The 16,635-nt window shown below is 40.1% G+C and overlaps 1 protein-coding gene across 11 annotated transcripts in view; it reads left to right on the forward strand.

Annotated features, from left to right (window-relative positions):
* The window catches only part of TNS1 (tensin 1), a 937,838-nt gene that overhangs the window by 699,359 nt on the left and 221,844 nt on the right, over window positions 1-16,635 (forward strand). For 10 of the 11 annotated variants that reach the window (XM_063933939.1, XM_063933936.1, XM_063933946.1 and 7 more), the window contains 4 exons: window positions 3,818-3,859; window positions 10,850-10,899; window positions 12,727-12,898; window positions 13,061-13,111. In XM_063933939.1, the coding sequence (XP_063790009.1) occupies window positions 3,818-3,859; window positions 10,850-10,899; window positions 12,727-12,898; window positions 13,061-13,111 (315 nt within the window). Of the gene's footprint in view, window positions 1-3,817; window positions 3,860-4,402; window positions 4,572-10,849; window positions 10,900-12,726; window positions 12,899-13,060; window positions 13,112-16,635 lie in introns of those variants that run through there. The other variant, XM_063933944.1, reaches the window with a different exon arrangement.

The raw sequence follows: 16,635 nt of genomic DNA on the forward strand, positions 1-16,635 counted from the left end.
AGAAATCACCTTTAATTTGGCAAGTCCTCTGCAGCCTCCTCAAGATGTGAGCCGTACCACGGGCTCAATAATTACCATGCAAGAGAAGAATGAGGGGCGCGGAGTATAAGTGTAAATGCAAACAGTTCATTTAATTGTAGTACATAGATACATACATCTTAGTTTAGAATAAACGGCACAGTCAGTCCCCCTCGGTGTCTCCGGAACACATCCGATATGGAGACCTCCCGCCGGCGCTTCACCGCTCACCGCTCTCCGGTTAATGCGTTATAGAATCAGGACAGCATGTAGGACGTAGGCTCGTCACTTTAGTCGTTATCACGCCAACGCGTTTCAACCATCAAGGTCTTCGTCAGGGGGTGAAGACCTTGATGGTTGAAACGCGTTGGCGTGATAACGACTAAAGTGACGAGCCTACGTCCTACATGCTGTCCTGATTCTATAACGCATTAACCGGAGAGCGGTGAGCGGTGAAGCGCCGGCGGGAGGTCTCCATATCGGATGTGTTCCGGAGACACCGAGGGGGACTGACTGTGCCGTTTATTCTAAACTAAGATGTATGTATCTATGTACTACAATTAAATGAACTGTTTGCATTTACACTTATACTCCGCGCCCCTCATTCTTCTCTTGCATATATATATATATATATATATATATATAGGTCCTCTGAGCCCCTTTCCAGTGGGAACCCCTGATTAGTATGATAAGGGTTCACGTGGAGGAATCCCCACTATTCAGATAAGGGTTGTTCAATTTTTTAAAGGGGAATTGGCCTGTAGACTAATTCCTCAGGACAGACATGCGGTGAGTAGCTCTGTATTATGCACCCTGCCATCTAGGTGACCTCTCGGACACAGGAAATCCTCATTATCCCACATCAACAAACCTTGCTGACACCCTTAAAGTGTTTACTTGTCTGTTGTTCGCCCTTTCGTGTCTGTTTTCTCCAATGAATCACAAGCCTGTGCATAACATGGCTGATGATCAATAGCCATCTGATCATTACTGGAGGACTTCCAGGGCACTCTAGTACTCTGTATATCTGGACTCAATGTTCTGAGTCCGCCCGTCACATGGAAGCACATGAAATGGAAAGCAACAGAATGGCATTTTCTTATTTATTTATAGGGCCGCATGCAGCAGTAGAAATAAACAGATGTGTGGTTTCAAAGGGGGCACCTAATGCTGTTGAAGAAGCACAAATACATTTATTGTTGTTAATTATATTTTATATGACTATACCACATTTAAGGTACTGATATTTTAGTAATGTGTGATCTTCAGTAGTATCTTTTGTGAAGTAACCTTTTTATATGACTATCCCACATTTAAGGTACTGATATTTTAGTAATGTGTGATCTTCAGTAGTATCTTTTGTGAAGTAACCTTTTTATATGACTATCCCACATTTAAGGTACTGATCTTTTAGTAATGTGTGATCTTCAGTAGTATCTTTTGTGAAGTAACCTTTTTATATGACTATCCCACATTTAAGGTACTGATATTTTAGTAATGTGTGATCTTCAGTAGTATCTTTTGTGAAGTAACCTTTTTATATGACTATCCCACATTTAAGGTACTGATCTTTTAGTAATGTGTGATCTTCAGTAGTATCTTTTGTGAAGTAACCTTTTTATATGACTATCCCACATTTAAGGTACTGATCTTTTAGTAATGTGTGATCTTCAGTAGTATCTTTTGTGAAGTAAACTTTTTGTTACGCTTGAGTACCTAGCAAAGTATGTGGTTGGAATTGGGACTGAGGTTGTTGAAAACGTTTTACTTTCTTGATTCTGAATGTAGCTCTGGCCAGTAAAATTTAGGAATTACCCAAAACTTGTAAAGATTTTTTTTTTTTATGGACCTCTAAGAACTAATATATTCAGAATATGAAGAATAATAGGACTAGTTAGTGCTTATAAATATGGAATATATCTGGGACCTATCATGCACTGCCCCTGAGGATCAGGGATTGAAAATGCATATCCGGGTCTTTGGAGTAAAAAAAAAAAAACAACCCAGTATCACCCAGCCTAAAGTCCATTACTCCATGTTCTTCTGCTCTTGGTGTCCCGTAGTCAGTATTTTCCAGTTACACATGTGTAATCTTCTATGTTGCTGTTTGTTTATAAGCCAAACAATGGTTTGAGTCACAAGTCTTAGCAAATGTACTTCAAGCATGCTATAAATTTCAGTTTGAGGAAAAGAGTTTTCAAACCATATTGATATTTGGCTGGCATGATAAGGTTGGCACAATGTTACTATTGATCATTTTAATATGTGTGAGCATTTACCATTACCATAAAGGGGATTAAATTGTCCAAAGCAGCATGTGTCTCTGCATACACCACCACAATACTTAATGAGATGCTGCATTAAATATATGTATCCTTAATAGAATATGTTTATGTGTGACCAGGTTTGGCATGCAAGCTGAATGATTAATTTACTTATTGCAAATACAGGTTCTAATTAAGTTCCTTTTTATATGCATTTTGAATGTATTGTTTCACTGGGACTTTTTGAAACCTTCATAGAGAGAAACATGTTATTGTCCTGTGAAGGTTGTGCCTACTTAAGGCTTATAAGGGGTAATCCTGTGAGAAAATCCCCAGTTTCGGCAATCCCAGGATAAAACTTTTTTTTATATGGAACCCAATAAGGAGAAATAACAAATCTTAATTAAGGTATAGTTATTTGTAGGCTGGTAGAATTGAAAAAGGGGTTCTAACACTTGCAGATCCTTAGGTGGCACTGGCACATTAGTGGCTTATAGCTGTAATAGATATGCTAGCAATGTAATAGATACAGTATGCAGGAGCATTTACTGAATCTGGTAACGGGATGATTTATATGTATAAGGCAGTGATTTTGGGTGTGGTTTGTTGGGTCGACAGTCAATAGGTCGACCACTATTGGTTGTCAATGACTAGGTCAACACATTCATTAGGTCGACATGAGTTTGTTTTTTTAAATGGTGTTGTTTTCTTCGTAAAGTGATCAGGAACCCCAATTAGTGCACTTTGTCCCCTCGCAAGGCTCGCTTCGTTCGCCGTGCTTCGCTCCGCTACTATTCCCAATCATAGTCCACGTGAATCGTAAAGTATGGAAGAGTTAAAAAAAAAGTGAAAAACTCATGTCGACCTTTGCAAAGTTGACCATGTCGATCTCGACTAGTGTGTACACTCTTTTGTTAACGACCCCTCCCTCGTCTGTACATGTTCAGATGAGGGAGGGGTCGTTAACGATGCGCAGGGGCGTGCAACGTTAACGACAGAAACCCCCCCGCCATCGCTCCCTTTCCCGCTGGCATCGGCACGTGTGTATGCACTTGCTGATGCCGACACCCCGCCGGGTCCCCGCCGCTGCCAATATTGGCGTCAATGGGGGCTCGTTTATTGTGTATGGGCCTCAAGTATTGACCTAAAGACCAGATACCGTGATTTTTGTGGCATTTATATCCTCAGAGAGGCATAACTAGTAAATGATTTTCTGACTAAGGTCTCACACACACTGGCATAATTCTTACATTGTGGAAGTGTTTTTCAGACATGATTTGTTTTATTGTTAGTTTTTACTGCATGAAACGCTAATTCCCTTATTGCTGGATATGAGGCCTAATGCAACTCTGAGAGCTACGTAATGGCTAACAGGAAAAGTTGTCCAAGGCTATAATACAGCAAAAGCATATTTTTCGGTTTTAATTCTGCTGTTAGACAGCTACAGTATATATATATATATATATATATATATATATATATATATATATTAATATTCCAGGACCTGAGTAATCTTTCTTTTTGTCTAATTCTAGCCATCCAGCACAGAGACCCCACAGAAGCATGTAGACACCACAGTGAGTATTTTATTTCTGAAATCCTTTTGCTTACGGTATTTGTTGCAGAGAACTCTATGTAAATGGCGAATGATTAATAAAGAGACGGGGAGGGGTCTCATTTGGAAAATTCTTAAACTCTGTGCTGGCTTTGAAATGTCTGTTGTGCAAAGCTAGTAAGAATGTCTGCTGAGTCCTTTGACTTCGCTTTTAGCAGCAATCCCAGAAGTCCCGTGTTAATTGCATCATTGTGTTAGGAAACCCAGTTATGTTTTCTGACATTTTTCAAAACGTAAGAATAAATAGCCTAAATAGTCTTATTTATATCTTATACCTTATCTCTCTCTTAGCTACAGAAGTACACACTTTGTGGCTTTTTTTTTTGTGAACTGTGTATATGTATATTTAAGAGAACTTCTAGTGGAGAAAGCGTTAATGGGGCTGTTATTTCACATCAGCTGATAAGAGCCTGACCCTTTAGCTGCAGAGAGAACTGAGCACACAGGGGAGGAGAGAGAGTCTGCCCTTGGTTTAAGAGGAAATCGCTTTATTTTAGTGTAGTTCCAAAGTCATTTCTATTTGTCACAAAAATGTAACCAGCAGTAGCAGGAGATGGAATGGCTGTGAAGGACACAATAAGTAGTGGGGTTAATTAGGAGTCGGGCTTTGTGGGTTCTTGGAGGCTGCAGTCATGTCTTGGAGAAGATTTGTGCGCGCTCTCAGCTTCTCTCAGGTACGTCACCTGGAAACATCTTTTTGTTGGGTACACCTGACACCGGATGGCAAAGTTTGTATCAAACTACAGTAGTAAACAGTCTAGTTCAGTAATGGAAGGTGTAATGGTTAGCATTACTGCCTCACAGCACTGAGGTCATGGGTTCGATTCCCACCATGACCCTAACTGTGTGGAGTTTGTGTATTCTCCCCGTACTTGCGTGGGTTTCCTCCAGGTACTCCGGTTTCCTCCCACAACCCAAAAAATATACTTGTAGGTTAATTGGCTCCTAACAAAAATTAACCCTTGCATGAATGTGTGTCTGCATGTGGTAGGAAATATAGATTGTAAGCTCCACTGGGGCAGGGACTGAGGTGAATGGCCAAATATTCCCTGTAAAGCGCTGCGGAATATGTGTGGGCTATATAAATAACTGAAAATAAATAAATAAAAAATAGTTCAGTGGTTCTCAAACTGTGTACCGTGGCACTCTGGGGTGCCTCAGGACACTTGCAGGGGTGCCCTGGGTTGGTGGTCCAGCACCAATTCATATTATTTATGGTCAATGTAATAGGCAAAACAAGTGAGGGGGGATGTCAATCATAAAATACATGAACAAACAGAAGTAAATCTTCTCCCTCACCACACAATTAAACCTATGGATGGCTTTTAAACACAATTTACTTATTTTAATATTTGCTTCTAAATGTCTTAATAAGAAACTTTTGACCTAGGGGTGCCGTGAAATAATTCTGATACTCTAGGACGCAATGATTCAAAAACGTTTGGGAACCACTGGTGTAGTTCCTTATCTGGTGACCCACTTTGTACCTCCTAGACCTCAATCTTTGGCTCCCTATGTATTGGGACAAAACACCTGTTAAGGTGCATTTCAGTTTTGACAGCCCATGCTTACTGAGACCTTATTAAAAATAACATAACTTTTATCTGATATTATGTTGTGTACCAGTACTTCTTCATAAGTGAAAAGTGGGGTTTCCAAGCTTACAGGGTCCCACGAGCATTGTGCTGGAACATTTGTGTAGTATAGTCGTCTCAGAAAGATGCCAGATTTGTTCTGACTGTAGTTATTTTCTTACTGATGGATTCCAATTTTGCTACATGTTTAATGTCTGCTGGCAATGCTAGTGCAAACAGTTTTTGTGTTTCAAAACAAATATTAATTGCCCTCCCCCCTGCTGTTTTAATACTAAGGGGGAGATGTACTAAGCAGTGATAAAATTGAAGAAGTTGTCCAGGGCAACCAATCCGCATTGACATAATATTTATAATTTGAATACTATAAAAGTATACAGAGCAGCTGATTGGTTCCCATGGGCAACTTCTCCACTAGCTCATTTCCACACTTTTATCACTGCTTAGTTCATGTCCCCCTAAGCCACAAATAAGCCACAGACATAGAATGTTTCTACTTTATCTAATGGATTATATACTGGATAAGAGATACCAATAGAATCTGTAATTATTTGTGCCACAGTTTCAGTAAGGGAATTTTAACTGTGTTACATTGTACCCATGTGTAACTGGGAGGCATTTGATATGCCGGCTGTCGGGATCCCGGCGCTCACCATACCGATGCTGGAATCCCGACAGCCGGTATACCGACAACTCTTCTCCCTCTTGGGGTGTCCACGACACCCCTGGAGGGTGAGGAAATAGCGTGGCACGGGTAGCGCGCCACTGTGCCCACAATGTGGCGAGCGCAGCGAGGCCGCAAGGGGCTCTATAGCGCTCACCCTGCTGCCTGCATGCCGGCAGTCAGGATCCCAGGCGTCGGCATAACATACTACGCCCTGTGTAACTTACATTAAAATTTGTTCATACAATTTATTTGATTTAGGTTAATTTCCACAATAAATTCGGATCAAAGCTATACACTTAGATCAGATGTGATGAGTTGGAAATGTTTTAGTTATTGAATATATTGTGTTTGCAGTCATCACACAACTAAAATTAAAGATGCAGGGTGTTCGGAAAGTCACTGTGCACTTTTCTTAAAGCAGTGATAAAAGTGGAGAAGTGAAGCAGTGGAGATGTTGCCCATGGCAACCAATCAGCATCGAGGTAACATTTCTAATTTGCATATGATAAACATTTTCGGAGCTATGGGCAACTTCTCCACTGCTTCACTTCTCCACTGTGTTCACTGCATTATGAAAAGACCCCATACTTTCTTCAGAAAGGTACTGTGCACTTATAGAGGTGTTTAGAAACAAACTAAAAAGGATCCAAGCCTGTCTTGATGCTAACTGTGGTCATTTTCAACATTATATATAATTATCATTCGTGTTTACATCATGTATTATATATTGAAACCTGTGTTAACAAATATACATAAGTGCACAGTGACTTTCCGAACACCCTGTATATATGTGTGTGTATATATATATATATATATATATATATATATATATTTGTATTATATATAAAAAAAGTATTTGGACAGCCAAAGATTGTGCAAGTTGACCCACTTAAAAAGATGAGAGAGGTCTGTAATTTCCATCATAGGTACACTTCAACTGTGAGAGACAGAATCTGGAAAAAAAAAACAGGAAATCGCATGATTTTTAAACAATTTATTTGTATATTCTTGCGGAAAATAAATATTTGGACAATCAAAAAGTTTAACTCGATACTTTGTAATATAACCTCGATTGGCAATTACAGAGGTCAAATGTTTCCTGTAGCTCTTGACCAGGTTTGCACACACTGTATCAGGTATTTTAGCCCACTCTTCCATGCAGATCTTCTCTAGCTCTATCATGTTTTGGGGCTGTCGCCGGGCAACATGGACTTTTAACTCCCTCCACAGATTTTCTATTGGGTTGAGGTCTGGAGACTGACTAGGCCACTCCAGGACCTTGAAATGCTTCTTACGGAGCCACTACTTAGTTGCCCGGGCGGTGTGTTTGAGGTCATTGTCATGCTGGTAGACCCAGTCACATTCCATCTTCTATGCTCTTACTGAGGGAAGGAGGTTTTTGCCCAAAATCTCACGATACATGGCCCCATTCATCCTCTCCTTAATACGGATCAGTCGTCCTGTCCCCTTTGCAGAAAAGCAGCCCCAAATCAAGAGGTTTCCACTCCCATGCTTCACAGTGGGTATGGTGTTCTTGGGATGCCATTCACCATTCTTCTCCCTCCAGACACGGCGAGTGGAGTTTATACCAAAAAGTTTGATTTTGCTCTCATCTGACCACATTATATTCTCCCAATCCTCCTCTGGATCATCCAGATGGTCACTGGCAAACTTTAGACGGGCCTGGACATGTGCTGGCTTAAGCAGGGGGACCTTTCGGGCGCTGCAGGATTTCAATCCATGACGACGTAGTGCGTTACTAATGGTAACCTTTGTGACTGTGTTCCCAGCTCTCTTGAGGTCATTGACCAGGTCCCCCCGTGTAGTTCTGGGCTGATTCCTTACCATTATTAAGATCATTGATACCCCACGAGGTGAGATCTTGCGTGGAGCACCAGGTCGAGGGAGATTGTCAGTGATCTTGTATTTCTTCCAATTTTTTTTTATAATTGCGCCAACAGTTGATCTCACCAAGCTGCTTGCCTATTGTTGAGTAGCTCATCCCAGCCTTGTGCAGCTCTACAATTTTGTCCCTGGTGTCCTTAGACAGCTCTCTGGTCTTGGCCATGGTGGAGAGGTAGCAGTCTGACTGTTTGAGGGTGTGGACAGGTGTCTTTTATACAGATAAACAGTTCAAACAGGTGCCATTAATACAGGTAATGAGTGGGGGATAGAAGAGCTTCTTAAAGAAGAAGTAACAGGTCTGTGAGAGCCAGCAATCTTGCTGCTTGGTAGGTGTCCAAATCTTTATTTTCCACAAGAATATACAAGTAAATTGTTTAAAAATCATACAATGTAATTTCCTGTTTGTTTTTTTCCAGATTCTGTCTCTCACAGTTGTAGTGTACCTGTGGTGGAAATTACAGACCTCTCTCATCTTTTTTAAGTGGGTCAACTTGCACAATCGTGGCTGTCCAAATACTTTTTTGCCCCTCTGTGTGTATGTGTGTGTGTGTGTGTGTGTGTGTATATATATATATATATATATATATATATATATATATATATATAATTTTATAGTGTTTTCCACAACTGTGGGAATGATAGCACTCTCCAGACTACTTAAGAATACCAAAATATTTAATCAAAAATTGAAAGAAATGGAAAACAGAAATCTCACAGTTCCATGGTAACAAGTTTTCACCAACGTTTCGGTCCAAAACAGGGACCTTCTTCAAGGTGCAGCAACAGAGAAATATAGACAGCCTGTGACAACAGCAGCCATGGGGAACTGGAATCAAAGATATTTGCCTCACAGGTCCCCTCTAAATACCCATACTTAATGAGTTAATTGGCGCCACAGCCGACCATCCCGGTCAGCTGATGCGTTCCAAACATCTGGAACGCATACGTCACTTCCAGATTTTCCGGAAGTGCCACAGCGCCAAGTACATAGAACAGAAAAACTTATACAGTCAAATAAAAAGTAAAGTAAGGTGCGTGCCAGCGCTCCTAAGTCCACGGCCTCAGCATCAGACACTGGTTACCCTGATAATCGCCCACCACATAGTGCTTTTTTTGGCCAGACCATAACTGCAGACACAATACCCGCTACCGGTCGCGGAGACCGCACCCAAGGAAGGGGAGATACATGGCGAAAGTGTCGGGACAAAACAAGAACTTAGTGTTCAATTTGTCCGGTAAACAACTTGATGAAGCCTCCCTTAAATTACTCTCCCGAGGATTATCCTTTATTCCTACTTGTCCACATAAACCATTCAATACGACCGTCGACATGTATAAATTCTGCCGTAAACTTAGATTACGTGAGCATTTCAAGACTGACATAGGGACTGATAGGATACCATTCCGTAAGCCCTCGACATTTGACCCGATTTCCTCTAACCCGAGCATTAAGACTTTTGTTCGTATAGTGGAACAAGAAATTACGTCCAAAACACCAGACACGTGCTTTGATAATCTGTCTAAGGAAGAACGTAAAGCATTGTCGACTCTGAAGCAAGATACCAGTATAGTTATCAGACCAGCTGACAAAGGTGGTGCGGTGGTTGTACAGAATTGGTCTGATTATAACTCCTGAAATCTTAAGACAATTAGGCTACCGCAATACATACACTTGTCAAACTGTTAACCCTATTTTGGGGTTTTGTACTTTGGGTCCTGCCTGGAGGTGGGTCGGACTCTGGCACCCCAGTGGTTGTCTTTGCTGGGTGAGAGTGTGGGTTTCCCTGTGTGTATATGTATATGTATGTGTGTATGTGTATGTATATATATATATATATTTATATTTTATATTACCGGCACTCCCAGCATCCAAACAACTTGCACAGGTGCCCCTCCTGATAATTCAAGTACAAAGGGCAGCAGCAATGGATGGCCCCCTTGTCACAATACATCCAAATAAAAACGGACACAAGTCTCTCCTATGTTATGAACGTTTTATGACCTTTATGTCATTTTGTCAGGATACAAGTGAAAAAGAAAACATACATACCATTTTTACAGTAGATACACCCAAGTGTCTGTTTCCACGCTAGAACTCCCGCCCCGGATTGCGGTGACGTCATCGAAAGGCGCGAGTGCGCTGGCGTTCCCACAATACACCAGGGGTTGCTAGGCAGCGGGTGCCCATCACCATAACAACTATAAATAAACGAAAAATATACAAAATACATATTGCAAATGGAAAAGGCTGTTACTAATCCTAGAAAAGGATTAAATCTCGTACAGTAGTTTAAATGATCCATCAAAGCAAGATCTGACCATACGCAAATTTCTACTGGGTAACGCAATAGTAGATAAATCCATAAAACACTTTTATCAGGAACAACCTTTATAAAAAACAATTAAAGGATAATTGCTCGTTCAAGCCAAGAGGATGTAAGGTCTGTAATTCATGAATCCACCAGGATATATATATAATATGATATAGGTGAGCTATTTAGCTTTTTATTTTTTTTAACTAATTCAATTCATTTTCAATCAGATTGTACCAATTTACCTTGTAAGCGAAACTGTGAAGTGTATTGTGTTCAAAAATAATTTGATCTGAAACAAGATTGTAGCAGTGTAGGCCATTCACATAACATGAATCTTTATTGCATTTGATTTGGTGTACCTTATGTGTGTTACATAATGAGCCAAGCCCCTCTAACTGATCTTATCTTAATGTCAATATTTGTTTTGTGTCATTAAATTCTAATTCACAAAGTTTCTATATTCTCTCCCACAGGGATCCACTAATTCCTCCAGGAGTACCCAGTCCCGCCGTAGACCATCAAGGTGGGAATTGTGTGAACAATATGTGACAATAGAGTGATAGAAAAACTTTATCAGTTATAGATTTTTGATCATCTTTCCAAAGTTGATCAACCCCCCAGCCTGTTGTATCAGAATATGCAAAAGGTGTAGCTTACAGCTTTCCTAATTAATGAGTTAGAGATTGAAGAATAATTTAATTTGGATGGAAATAATGTCAATGTGCCTTCCTCTGTCTGATGCACTGGAGGTAATATTTTGTCCTCTAACTGGTTTATGTGAACAGAAATGTAACACTGTTTACCAAAAGGAAATTATGATGAAATTATCTGCGCTTCAGCAGTGTTCTATTGTGATGAATCCGACACGGAGACAGTCAGTTACTTATAACTAAGGGCCTAATTCAGACCTGATTGCATTGCGAACTTGCAGAGGTTTGCGATCAGATAGTCGCCACCCAGACAGTGAATACCGCACCGTGCAAATCGGTGTACACCTTGCAAAAATCTCTGCGAGCGCGGTCAGCTGCAACTCGCTCACCATCGAATGATTTTTCCAGTCTGTGCGTAGCCCAGAACCTACTCCTGCAGTGTGATAGAAACAGGCTGATGGGGCCGGAGCTGACGTCGCACACCCTCCCTTAAAACACTTGGGCACGCTTGCGTTTTTACTAACACTCCCAGAAAATGTCCAGTTACCACCCCCAAATGCCAGCTTTCTGTCAATCAACTTGCGTACGCCTAGCGATCAAAAAAGACGCTGGATTTTTTTTGCAGTTTGGCCTCACACACACGCACTGCGATCCGTATGCATGCGCAGTCGATCAATAATCAGCCGCATTGCGAATTTACACAACAGCGCTCAGGTCTGATTCGGGCCAGGTTAGATACAATGTTTCAGTGCAAGAGATTTAACAAAAGTAATAAGCACTTTAAGTTTAATGCATGCAATGATCACTTTGAAAAAAGACGTGTCTCTTATACAGTTGGTTTCAGCATGAATTGGGGAGGTGGGTTAGGGGAAAGGGGATGGGGTGGGGAGAAAGGTAGGCAGGTGGGATAGGTGAGTGGAAGAAAAGAGTAATACAGGTTAGATGGCAGAATACAGACACAAAAAAGTAAAGGTTCAGGAACAGCAAAAAAATAACAAGGAAACCAATACAAATAATACAAATAATAAAAAAATGAATACAGAACAAAATACAATTAAAAAATGAAAATTAATTCACATAAATATCCTGGTTGATATGGCATTCCCCTGAAGGTAGAATATGTGCACAGTAATGTAGGGTACCTTGTTACTTGTTCAGTCCAGGGATGTATTCTTGTTCTTTGTTCAGTTGATGCTGGACCAAGGTAGATATTGGAGATATCTGCTGGGATCCCTCCATAGTACATCTGGGGGAACTTTTATATTTGTGGGTAACCCCCCAAAATGTATTTCTTTTCAGTGAATATCCTGGAAATAGTTATTGCTAAATAGGCCCCAAAACCTGTGTGCCAGATAAAATGGAATTGAGTGGACAGCCTTTCCCCTGCCTCACATACTTCTCTCCATGTGACAGTATAACCCAGCATTTCCTTAGAACAGACAGTACTGTGGAGAGGAAGCCCATTTTGGATGCACAGCACATGTGATTCACATACTGTATCACGCTATTGCTTGTTTTTGCAGAAATATGCATATGTCATTGTGGGGAGGCAGAAAGTGTAGACACATTAAAATTAAGGATAATATATTTGCACAAGGATTTGATTGACAATGAGGTGTCATCAATGAGAACAGCACAGGAATTGGGATATTCTGATTAGTGGTGGATTAATCAGTGGTTTTACATGTCTGTCCATTTAGGAGTTTCAGTTTGATTCACGTCATGGAGGACAGCTGTGAGTTGGATCTCACCTACATCACAGAACGGATCATTTCCGTCACATTCTCTGCTGGGACAGAAGAGCCTAACTTCTGCCGGAACCTCAAGGAGGTGGCACATATGCTAAAGTCAAAACATGGGGACAATTACCTGGTAAGTCTCAACATTTAACCACAAGCGTTACTAACATGACAGTAGATCTGTCTCATTTATGTACAACTGGATAATTTTGTGGGGTTATGATACAGTTTCTTGAAGGATTATTTTGTATTTTATATATCTCATTCTCTATTTAATCTCTGCTTACTATTGTAGATCTTCAATTTGTCTGAACGAAGACATGATATCAGTAAGCTCCATTCTAAGGTGAGATATAAGGTCTATGTTGCCTATAAACCCATGCTGATGAGGTCATGTTGTGTTGGAATATGGGCAGGCAGAGACCTTTTTGGATCAGAGCGCAGTTTCTAAGATACTTTTTTGGGATAAACTGATGGCTTGCGTAGTCTAGGTTGGGTTAGAGGGCATCCGGGCAGGTGCCATGTTGGGTTAGAGGTTAGACTGACATACTTTAGGTTAGAGGGCAGGGGCCAGCTTGGGTGAGAAGGAAGGCTGGCAAAGACTGTGTGGGTTTAGAGGGCATGCACACGAAGGCCATGTTGTGTTGGAACAGCCTGGTCTAGGCCGTGTGGTGTTAGAGAGCAAGTTGGTGTAGGCTAGGTGGGGTTAGACGGCAGGTTGGTGTAGGTCAGGTGGGGTTAGAGTGGGCAGGCTGTGAAGGTCAGATGGGTTGAGAGGGTATTCTGGAGGAGGCAATTTGGTGATAAAGGGAAAACTGTTGTAGGGCAGTTCTGCCTGGTGGAGGATGAGTGGAAAAAAGGCATGCTAGACAGGTGGGATTAGAATGAAGGTTGGTGAGGGTCATGTCATGTGCAGTGGATAGCTTTGTTTTGTGGTTCTCTTATCATCTGAATGTATAAATAATGATATAAATGAGTATACCTGGAATGCCACTGAAGGCTGTGCACTCAGGATATTGAAATAGTATATTGAGATGTAAATATACTGAGGATCTCTGCAGGAAATGGGACTGGGAGTCTGTACACAGCTCTGATGTAAAGGGGAGAAAGGATTTTTATTAACAGTGATTAGAAATCAGCCAATTAGGAGCTTATTCTGTTTCCTGTGCAGAACTGGAACAAATTACCGTTTCTTTGGGAGGTAGTTTCATCTGCAGCCCATCTGTGTAATTGAAACTATGAGAGGGAGAATTAATAGGTCAGAAAATCAGCGTACTACAAGATGTCTTTAAAAAGCAGCACATTGTTCCCATTGTATTATCACAGTAAATAAATGTTAATTGTTAAAAGTGAAATTTAACATCAAAAAGAGAAAACTGCACGTGAGAGGAATCCAAACTTACATGCCTCAGTGATAAACATGTGTACTTTATAGCAATGTTACTTCTACAATCCCAGGAATCCAAAATGTTTTTTATTCATCCGACTGGTGGTTTGTCCTGTCCCATAAAGAGAGTATTTCCACCATCTCTGGGAAACAGACAAGTGAATAATAAAGAAATAAAGGAACTCCCTCTGTGAGACTTGAAAAAATTATTACTGTTGACCAATAACTACAGCTATGAAATGAAATTAAAAAGAAACTATGTATAAATATATATACTGTGTGTATGTATGTGTATATGTATATACATATATATATATTTATATATATATAAATAAATGTGTATATTTAGAAAAAAGCAGGGGGTGCCAAGCAAAACATAAAGCACTGCCAAGCATGACCATGAACAGGTGAATACATGAAAGTGCAAATATATTGCATACCAGAAGTGATGTGTAATGCCGACAAACAGGCTCTAGTTTTGGTGGGGTCTGTATATCATGTTCTACAAAGAATGTTCTGCATACCTTTAAAAAGGATAATACCAGACTGCTGTAATACGGTTACAAGTATCAGATAAGCAACAGCTAATATTTGTACCAGAAATAGGAATTTTCATGATCAGTAAAAGAGATTCTTTACACTTATACAATGCACCAAGGAAAATTCATTAAAGCTTTAATGTTCAATGGTCTGTTTAATTATGGTACTTTATGCTTCTTATATAGAGCAACCAAAGACATAACTTCCACATATTTAATCCATACTTGCCGACTTTTAAACTCTGGGAGAAGCCTGGAGAGGAGATGCTGCTTGCACCTTCGGGGGGTGGGGCTAGGGTTTCAGTCACTTAGCCCTGCCCCCAAAATACATTGATTTGTGGGTTTGCGAAGAGGGGAGGCGCTTAATGACACAAATTTGCATCATTATGCCTCGCCTTCCCCATACCTGCACTGTAATTATCTGTAAACTCTCCTCATCCTGTCTGCTTCAGAAAGCGGGCGGTACGCGGGTGATCTGCCCACTCTTCCATGGGTGCAGGGGCATTACCCCAATTATGACATTTGCGAAAGAGTAGGTAAGTATGGCTCAATCCATGTTAGTGACCTTAGTAAATACGATAAGGTACAGTACAGTGTAGTATGTAAAACAGGTGGAACTAGACAGTAAAAGACTTCAAAATGCATCTTTAGATTATTAAAACAAGACATAATCAAGGAATCTGTAGGCTTCATATAATCCTTTTAGGAACATCAATGATCATCCACTCTAAGCATACTGTATTTAAAACTTCAAAGAACCAGAGTAAGTGCAACACATCAGTTTAATGCCATAAAATATATATTTAATTGCCCATACATAAATAAAATAAAAAGCTTATCATTTAGACATCACAGGGAAAACAATTCAACTAGGTAACAAGGTCAAAGGTTTATGGATAAGTGGAGAAATGATCCAGGGGAGCACCATTGCGTTTAATTGCAAAGAATTTCTGAAGGATGTAAGGGGCTGTTGCAAAAATTTGAGCTATAAGTTTCCATCATAGAATGGACAGTCATTTATTTTTGCCTGGCCTGGACAAAAACAGAAGAGACCTTAGTGTGGCATCACTTCCACCCAAAGATGGAATAATTTTCACCATTCAGGCCACAGTATGTTGCAGTCTAGATTGTAAATTTATCTGGTGCCATTTGATTGGAAATTATGCATGGAGGCCACGATTTCACACACGCTTTTGTTTAGGACCTTAATAGTTTGATATTTAATCAATTGAATTGGGACAGAAAAATCATCAAACAACAAGATCACAGTGGAGAATACAAATAATTATATAAATACATGTGTATATATACACATGCCCACACATCTTCTCTGTGGATGAGCAGCTGTTAACTACTGGAGAAAGTACCTAGTGCTCTCATCTGCTGTGTTTTCAGATCATTGATAGTAGATGAGTAATGGAGAGTTACCTTTTGGATCATAATTAATTCTTTAGAATATCAATTATATGCTTACTGTAATATATGTATAGAGTTATTAAATGTGTTCAGTTATATGTGGATTCACAGAAAATGTTTTGCCTTTTTTTTTTTTTTCTTTCATCATTTTTTTCAGTTATTATTATTAGCAGCAACTATTGGTGGAGACCTTTGGTTGCTGAGGGATGTTTTTGTTTACAATTAGATTTACTTTGATAAAGTTCAGTTTTCCCATAGCAGATTCACAGCGATAATTACACTTGATAGGTCTAGAACCATTTGGAGTCTTCCCCCCGCTCTTACGTTATGACGATGACATTACCAGACCCCCAGGATATTGTCTGCAGGAGTAATGATAATTTTCCAGCTTTTTAATTACATTAGCCACATCCCTGGCCTTTTATACTTTGGACACAATCGCATTGTAGAGTAAAGACTTATTTATTGGAGGAAAGAAAGAATAATGTATTTAATGTATAATCTGTTATAATCCTTTAACTCTAAGTA

This window comes from Pseudophryne corroboree, chromosome 7, assembly GCF_028390025.1.
Source record: "Pseudophryne corroboree isolate aPseCor3 chromosome 7, aPseCor3.hap2, whole genome shotgun sequence".
NCBI lineage: Eukaryota > Metazoa > Chordata > Amphibia > Anura > Myobatrachidae > Pseudophryne > Pseudophryne corroboree.